The 9,598-nt window shown below is 43.2% G+C and overlaps 1 protein-coding gene across 2 annotated transcripts; it reads left to right on the top strand.

Annotated features, from left to right (window-relative positions):
* The first annotated feature begins 311 nt into the window (after positions 1-311).
* On the top strand, positions 312-9,163 carry LOC137287277 (uncharacterized). 2 transcript variants are annotated; one of them, XM_067819510.1, is made up of 2 exons: positions 312-745; positions 5,168-9,163. In XM_067819510.1, exon 2 carries the CDS (start codon positions 5,245-5,247, stop codon positions 7,180-7,182), a length of 1,938 nt encoding a protein of 645 aa, XP_067675611.1. In that variant the 5' UTR covers positions 312-745; positions 5,168-5,244; the 3' UTR covers positions 7,183-9,163. The 2 variants fall into 2 exon arrangements, with proteins under 2 accessions (XP_067675611.1, XP_067675613.1); XM_067819512.1 differs by lacking the exon at positions 312-745 and adding an exon at positions 4,972-5,043 and having other exon boundaries at positions 5,168-8,431.
* The last annotated feature ends 435 nt before the right edge of the window (positions 9,164-9,598 follow it).

Raw genomic sequence — 9,598 nt, 5'->3', positions numbered from 1 at the left:
CCTACGTTAATTAACAAACATATGCTACTCATAATGGCTCGCTGTCAACGATCAGCATCCAGGATGCATGCAGGTGAGGCAGCTTTAACGAACGTGAACTGAGAAAGTATCAAACAAATGTAAAAGAATCCTGCCACAAACAGGGAACATAACTCTACACAACGAATCAAATAGTCTGGGACCATTTCGTCATTTGTGTCGCGTGATACAGGACCCAGTGCACTCAAACTGTTATATAACAAGAATGTACATGCTAATCTCCCGAGAATGATTAACAGGTCCGTAAATACGTTCTCCAAATTCTCCTGGCCGAGTGGGCACAACAGGGCTTGCTAATCTCAAACCGACCGGACTAAATGGCTTGTTTTTGCGGGTCTGTTTACGCTTTATAGATCCACGGTTAGGTAATTGGACTTCGTTCTGTCCCGGGTTAGACCCTTATTACAGAGGGCTTCCGACACGACATGATCAGTGCGAGAGGAGACTCCCACACGAAATGATCAATGTGAGTTGAGTGTGCGACAAGAGGTGACCTGAAGGACTACAGTGATTGGGAGATATTGCCAGCAGGGCTACAGGTCGATGGAACAGGTGTAAAACCTGTCTCACACTTTTACTGTATATTCGTCATGTTACCTGTGAACCGAGAGGTAGTATAGTCCAGAAGTGCAAGACACATCCAAGGTTCGGACACTGGTTTTAACTTCACAAACACCTCTCCATATTCATCGGATAACAACTCAAGGTACGATATAAAACAACAGCTTCCTAGTTAAACTGAGAAACCAATGTTCCGTATAACCGATATCGCCCATGTTATCTGCTTATAAATTTAATCGTTGCTACGAAAATAAATGGGAGAATATGTTCCTATCCCCTTTATCACAAGTTACTGATAAAAGTTAACGAAGTGAGTTCAGTTGCTCACCTTGTCAAATTATGTATTAGTAGCATTTTATATGCTCAGCCCGATGACCGCTGTAGGCGATGAATTCAGACATTTTATTTTCTGCATCCCACAACTGTGCATGACATCGTAATCTTGGATGATTATAGTGATACCGTAAATTCCTTCGGTGATATGTTTAGTGTGTCATGCAAATGCTTATCACACGTCCCCGGGAACGTGTGTATCACAGTGTTGGAGGCGTTTGCCCAGGATGTAACCCGACGCCAGACAGCTGTCGCTAACGTCACGTTACAGATCCAGATTGGCCTTTGATTAACTGAATCAATTATTTTCTCAATATCTTACCACAGTCTTCTATTTGTATCGATATCTAATAATCAACAGAGGGGTTGGAGGAAGGGGGTATCTATCATGCTGGACTCAATGTTGGTTCTATCTGTGATCGGAAGCTCTGTGTATATGGTTAATATTAAATCATTAGTAAGAACTGATCGTGTAGATACAGGCTTCGGGGGGTATATCAAATGTTCATTTCTGGGACGTTAAGGATTCATAACTCAGTCCTGCTACCCCTCCACCCCACCCCCAAAAAACCCCTTCCCGCTCCTTCTTTCCCCTGCCAAATCTCCACGTCAGAATACAGATAATGTGTCTCTCTGGCGCACGTTAGATAGAAATATATAAGGTGTTTGCAACACTAAGTGGTTTATCAGGACTATTGAAAGGCCAAGCTCACAGGTAAATCTCTCTTTTAATCAGCTTACAGTGAATTAGAATAAGAAGAATGGGATTTACAAGTATATTACTCAACATATGGTTGGACTGTCCTAATAGGACACGATACATGCAACTGATTCGGTTATATTTCCTGATGACCATGGTTTGAAAATTGCTATGAAACTTTGAGTGGTAACGAAATGAGTACACAGTATAGTGTTTTGTTCCAGTCAGATTGTGCACAGAGAGACGTATGTCGTAGTTGATGTCATAGTATGTAAACATGTGAACCATATATTGCCATTCAGCGGCTGTGATTTACTGCCACGTGCAAGAAAATGTATGAAAATGACACGCCGCAGCATATACACAGAATCTAACGCATCGGTATTATACTGACATGTCACAGCAATGGTCAATAGAAACGTATAATTAGATGTCGCACGGATGCATATGGATGAATGTCACTCACCTGCATGTATTGAAGAACAGTCCCTCATATACAGCTTCATATACATGACTGTCACACAGCAGCGTATACATAACTGTCACACAGCAGCGTATACATAACTATCACACAGCAGCGTATACGTAACAGTCACACAGCAGCGTATACGTAACAGTCACACAGCAGCCTATACATAGCTGTCACTTAGCAGTATGTAGACATCTGTCAAGGAGCAGGTCGGTCACACAACAGCACATACAGAACTGTCACACAACAGCATATAAAGATCTGTCACACAACAGCACATACAGACGTGTCACACAACAGCACATGCAGACCTGTCACACAGCAGTACATACAGATCTGTCACACAACAGCACATACAGACCTGTCACACAACAGCACATGCAGAACTGTCACACAGCAGCACATACATAGCCATCACACAACAACATCTATAGAACTGTCACACAGCAGTACATACAGATCTGTCACACAGCAGCACATACAGAACTCAGCAGCACATACAGATCTGTCACACAACAACATCTACAGAACTGTTACACAACAGCATATACAGATCTGTCACACAACAGCACATACAGACCTGTCACACAACAGCACATACAGACGTATCACACAACAGCACATACAAAACTGTCACACAACAGCATATACAGATCTGTCACACAACAACATCTACAGAACTGTCACACAACATCTACAGAACTGTCACACAACAGCATATACAGATCTGTCACACAACAGCACATACAGACCTGTCACACAACAACATCTATAGAACTGTCAAACAGCAGTACATACAGATTTGTCACACAACAGCATATACAGACCTGTCACACAACAACATCTACAAAACTGTCACACAGTAATACATACAGACCTGTCACACTGCATCATATGTATACATAACTGTAGCAGAGAGGTACATACATAAATGTCACACAACAGTATATACCAGTGCATGAATATTTCTTGGTCCCTCCTCCACCCTCCCCTCTGTACCTACCACCCTCCACCCCTCTCTAGCCCTTCAACCTCCCCCTCCTTCTAAAAGTAATAATCATTTCGACTTTAACAACTGTGTCTTATCTGAGTGTCAGACCAGGATTTTATAAAACAGCGAAAGCCCTGACGCCAACCTGAACCTTCCAACACACGGGCGACAAGTCACACAAGAGTCCCTATGACCCAGTGCGTGCCCTGTGAGTTATTCAATCAAAGGTCCTCAGCCCTGCGGAACACAAAGAACATCATATCAATCGGTGCTGTATGTGTTCGCTAAATTAATCTTTTCATATCACGACCGGGCCGTTTTACCATAAGCCGCGTCGCATTGAGCTATCGGTATCACCGGAATGTTGGCAAGTAATAAAACTTCAATAACTTCCCTGGCAAAATAGTTCTAAAGTAGTGTGTGTGTATGTACAAAGTCAATGAAGTACAAAACATTGATTGGTTACCCCAAGATACTGGTGGTATTCTCTGTATGTGTGTGTAGAGCAAATCTGTCCGAGTGACGGGCTATCTGATGTCTGTGCTTAAAGCATTACTGTCTCTCTGACTTGAATACACCAAAGTAGTGAGTGACTGTGTTTTTACGCCGCTCTTAAGAATATTCCAGTAATTTCACAGCGTGAAACACCAGGTATGGTATTCACATTGTACCCATGAGTGGAATCAAACCCGTTTCTCCGGAATGACAAGCGGACGTTTTAACTATGAGTTGCGCATCGCCCCACAATGCTGTTAAGAAAGTGGTCAAATGTAACCATGGAGCACCAACAGCTGTTATACTCCATATATTTGACAGTTGTGTGAGGCGCCTTTTTGCATCCCCATCCGTGATATTGCTGGAATATTCCTAAAAGCGGCGTAAAACCAAACTCACTCACTCAGTTATATTGTAACAGCGGCATTAGAGCACATTCATTCACTTATATCGATGTAATACCTAGCCCTTATAATCTTTTAGCTCGCTACCTCGGGCGTTTCTGAACTGTGTGTGATCCCCGTGATTGTGTTCCACACTGTGGCACTGATGAGGCATTGAACACTTCCGTCCACTTAGCACAAACACTGGCCTTCGCATCATGAGATACTGATCTGGGAATTGGTTTAGCATTGTTGTCTGTAAGGCAAGGTTAAAAGTCCCTACTTAAAGCGGTGTGTGTCTCCTCACCGCAATACCACCAAGTCCCATTCAGGTCAATTTGTGGTAAAATCATTACCTCAAAACACTTTAAACCACACAGTCTCAAAAACATCCCTCTTTTGCCCAACGTGGTTTCCTATACACCTAGCCATGGTCTCCGCTACACCTACCCATGGTCACCGATATATCCATCCATGGTCACCGATATATCCACCCATGGTCTCCGATATATCCACCCATGGTCACCGATATATCCACCCATGGTCACCGATATATCCACCCATGGTCTCCGATATATCCACTCATGGTCTTCGATACACCATTCGTGGTCTCTGATACACCCATCCGTGGTCTCCAATACACCCACCCATGTCTCCGATACACCCATCCGTGGTCTCCGATTACCCACCCATGGTCTGCGATACACCCTCCCATGGTCTTCGATACACCCAACCTTTTACCCTAAGCCATACTGTGAGGACAGAGACAAGTACGTTGACCGCCAACGCACACTTGAGTGATCGTTCCACAGGTAAATCGAACACCTGTTATACATAAATATAATAGCCTCCCCACGTGTGGTGGTGTAGACTGACACGGCCTGGAGGACCAGGAACCCCATTGCTTATAAAGGAATCAGTTGTAAGTCCAGGTAATCAAGCAGGGGGATATCGATACTCACCGTGTTGACAATGCTCTACAACATGAACTGTTTGGGTCAGTTCTCGCACAAACAATCTGGAGACAAGGCATTTCATATTTGTGGATCGATATGTTGCTCTTTGCGTGCGGGTAAATCACAACAAACATTTCTTTGGGACTTCAATATTTTCAATAAAACTCAATATTTTCAATGCCATTTCTCATAAAGTATGTATGCATTTCATTAATGTTTATATTTTTGTTTTTATTTCAGGCTGGTCTTGGCGACCCTGCAGCTTCTCTGTGTGTCTTACAAAACCCTCACGATGACGTACGAATACTCGTCTAACCATGATGTCCGGCGTCAAGAACTTGAACCAGCGTTCGGTGGAGAGAGGGGCTGTGTTGGTGCAGCGTCTCACGGGTTTCCATGGTGATGGGAAAGACGTAACGAACCCCCGTGAGTTATACACAATCTTGTCCCAAGCAGAGACAAAGAGGTGCAGGGCGGGTGTCAACATTCCTCTGCTTGTTAATGAATCCACGCTACAACAGAAAGTTAATCATGAAATGAATATTCGTGTCAAGGGCTATCGACCAGAGAAGAGACCAGAGTCGCCTCCCTTTCATCATCAGAGTTCTCTTGAGTTATTTGACTTTGCATCTGGAGAGTTACCTACCTTGACGTTAATGAGACATGCTTCCAGTCTTGAAGATCTCTCGACCTTAAAACGACGAGATAAGAAAAGGACAAATCTTACTTCTACAAACACATCTGAAATCCTTCCAGGTTTAAAGCATCCAAAGGTAGCATTCAGCGAAGATGTGAATGATCTTGAGAATAAGAACCATAACTCTGGAATTGTCCTCCCTAAAATACCAAAGGTCCTTGAAAAGACATTACCCATAGCTCAGGCCGCAGCGAGACCGGACCCCGAACAAGAACCAGAGAGAGAGGAGACAGCTGTAGATCGCCGTCTCGTTGGTGTTCCTCCTGAGCTTGTTAGCCGCGCTAGGCAGATACTTATGGAAGAGACGTACAGGGAACAACTGCGAGCTCGTGTTCTTGGGCTCAACAGGAACCGGAACTTGTTTCCAAGGGAAACAGGCAAATCGACTGATCTAAAGGCTTATGACATGTACCCAGCTCAATACTGGGAGTTGAGAGCTGAAACCGTACAGCAGCCTCAGGACCTAGAGTCGGATATGATTGATAGAGATTATTACAGGATGAAGCAGAAGTCAGTGTTGAAGCTGAAAGTGATGGACCGTGATTCGCGAGCAAGGGGCGAGCGTTCACCCTCCGATTCATCTTCACCTACCACTCAACGAGAAACACACCGACCTTTGCCACGGTTGGTTAACCCAAAGCCCAGACAAAACCACATGGAATCATTTGAGGATGAAGCAGTTGGCTTAAGTCCTTTTACCAATTTGATGCTTGGACCTGTTGTTGCGGAAGCTGCAGGCATGTGTCATCAGGACACGGACTCTGTGACAGGTCCTCCAAATTCCAGAAAGACCAATCGTCATATGTTCCCCTACCTTCTGTCCCAGGACCCATTACCTGATAGCATGACGCGTTTCCCCAAATACACACAGGTCGTGAGTACCCCAAGACCAAAGTACATGCCTCCGACATCTGTCGTGAACCTGACTATAGACCATCCTGCACCACGCCGACGTCGACCAAGACACATTGAAAAGAACCTGGAGAAACAGAAACACTCCACCAGAACAAGCGAGGTCACACCTTGTTGCAAAGGTTCCGTGTTAGATTCATTGGTAGATAAGAGTGAAGCAAGTATTGACACCACACGGAGTGTCACTGAGGATGATGCCATTCAAGGAACCTCAGAACCAGTGCCCCAAGAAGATGATGAACCGCACGATGACCCAAGGAACAAGAAATCGGTGTTAACTGGCTTCAAGAAACTGGAGGTGTTCGGGGAAATTAAACATGAGTCTGCCGAAAGGACCCAAAAGATTATCACAAAGTCACCTCCCTCAAGTCGATACCTGCCCCAATGTTACCCGCCCCTGTATAAGCTGGACATGAAGAACTACCCACCCCAAGGGAACATGATCCAGGCGTTGCTTAATTTTGAAGGACACCAAGAAATACACGGAGCGGACAACAACCCTATTTCGCTCAGCGTCGTTGATGGTGATGCCATCCTGTCTAAAGTGCAGAACACAGGCGACCCACACACCTCAAGGACGGTCAAGTCCGAAGGGACCGTTGGACAGACGTCGATGCGAGACACACCCGTATTGTCAAGCTACTGATTAGGACATTGCACGTTGCCTTCAGCCATCTTCGAAAAATGTTTGAGTGGTCAAGTTGAGATTTGTATCTACCAATGGACAGATGTCGATGCGAGACACCCCAGTTTTATCAAGTTCGTGATTACAATAGGGCATTGCACATTGTCTTCAACTGTCTCCGAACCTGGGATTTGTATCCACCAATAAGCAAATATCTGCTGTTGTGAATGGAACACTCAAATGGAATCGGCTACATGATCCATTCTCAGGAGGAGCTTTGGTACTACATGTGTTGAAAATTGTACCATAATCAGCAAATAATATTATACGAACAGAATATTGACAGAATATTGATGTCATTATCTAAACCTATTGCTAATGCATAGCCATGCGTCTATTACGTGTACGGCATTGTGACTATTTCAATGCAAGGCCAGTATTTATACAATTAGGTTGTTTTTCTTTTCCATTTCGGACAAATATAGCGTCCATTTGACGTATAATTCCCGGACTACTGTCACATCCATGTGGTAGAGGTATGGTAACCGCCATGTGTAGAGTGGAAGTGTAGAGCAGGACATATAAATCAGGAAACGTTTTATTCCGGACATGTGTTTTGATCCAAACATTTGAACTGGACAGGGAATCGATGGATTATGATGATTTCCCCGCCCAACTGGATTGTGTATGGTATACCGCTTACACCCGAACAAGCTATTCACAATAGATTGGGTGTAGGATGTACATCTAAATGTGTGTTTTGTGTGTAACTATGTGTGCCCCGTGTGTTTACAGTTAATGTCAGAGATGAGATTTAAGTGTGTTGTTTTGGCAAACCTTCCAAGATAGACAAAGTTTAATAAATCTTGTATATCTCTTTCTGAGAGATATTCGAAATTGATTCTCGCTGTTTGATCGAATAATAAAATGTTTCTGAAACTAACACTATCCAATTATACTACATTAGATTAAGTATAGCACAATACTCTGGTAACGTTATATTGAACACGTGATCTTCCCGGGGCTTGTGTTGGTTTATTAGCTTCCTGTCACCTTTGTTATGAAGGAAAATGCATTCTATTTAAAGAAAGAAACTCTGGCAGCCAAACAGGAGACTACATACCTGCATAAAATGTGACACTTGTCTGTTTGATCAGATATGGAAGGTTACAATGCATTACCTTACTTAGTAGACAAGATTGACGAGATATCTGTACTCTAAAGTTGATCTCACTACACTACCCTATATTGTATGACAAGAATAAAATTCTTGCTTTATGTTACTGATCGTGTATAACAACAAAGAACATTATTGTAAAGCGTCAACTGTTAAAGTGTCAAAAGTACTTTTGAACTTTGATTTATTTTTGTAGCTGAGTGAAAATTGAGCTTATCTGGCCCTTTTTTTCTCTAAGTAAACATATTTAAAGTGTCCTCGCGAAGTACTCGCAGCTTAACATGATTTACACTGCAGGAATTGTGTGTCGAAATTACAGAGAGTAGCAAATGTCAGGACACATATGAGAAAATGTCTTTTTTTCTCTTTATTTTATTTATTTTTTCTTTATTTTTATGGAAGCTCTTCGTGTACTGCAAATTAATACTAGGGGTTGCACACACACACACACACACACACACACACACACACACACGAACGCACACGCACACATACTGTCATGCACGCAAGCACATGTGCAATTTGGTTTTCCTGAATGAATACAGTGGGAAAGAGAAAGAGAGATATGCACATGCATACATGTACATATGTGTATATACAGCCCAAAAGAAATTAACGGTGTTCCACAGTACAGAATATACATAACATGTCCCCATCGATGCAGCCACAGCAGAGAATGATGCCTCACACAGAGAATGTACAACACAGGAAATCGCTGCATGGCGCCTGGTAGCAATCCCACCAGTTCCAAAACCATTCAAAGGGATGGAATGTGACTTGCGTTTTTATTAGATTATGAGAGTTAATAAAGGTATTGGGAAATCAAAGCATTTTTATTCTACTTACAGAACTAGGGGTTTTCCTACATCATAGTCGTATGGTGTTTGCCTATCACGCTAAAGACATGGGTTTGATCCCCGATGGAGGTTGGCACATTTGCCTTGCATCCTTGGACAAGATAATTAGATCCACATTGTCTCAGTTCACCCAGCTATAAAACGGGTACCCGTGAGAATGTGCTTGCAATGTGAGTGTTTGCTTCACTGTACCTAACAGGCAGCATCGCTGCATGATGCCCAGGGAGCTAAACAAGTGTCGGAATGTACGATGTGACCTACGACCGGGGATAGTAATGCATGTGGTGCCGTGAGCAGGCAACGTGTCCGGATGTGATCGCTATATTATTACATTATGATTATTATTACCACGTGATTGCAAGAACAAGAACGTCTTCATGACATTTCGAGACTACCTTGTGCC

Source organism: Haliotis asinina, chromosome 6 (genome assembly GCF_037392515.1).
Source record: "Haliotis asinina isolate JCU_RB_2024 chromosome 6, JCU_Hal_asi_v2, whole genome shotgun sequence".
NCBI classification, from domain to species: domain Eukaryota; kingdom Metazoa; phylum Mollusca; class Gastropoda; order Lepetellida; family Haliotidae; genus Haliotis; species Haliotis asinina.
The sequence above is the reverse complement of the archived record's forward strand: the minus strand, read 5'-3'. Positions and strand labels throughout refer to the sequence as shown.

Coding starts and splice junctions, on each gene's coding strand:
- LOC137287277 (XM_067819510.1), top strand. CDS start 5,245: ATGATGTCCGGCGTCAAGAACTTGAACCAGCGTTCGGTGGAGAGAGGG.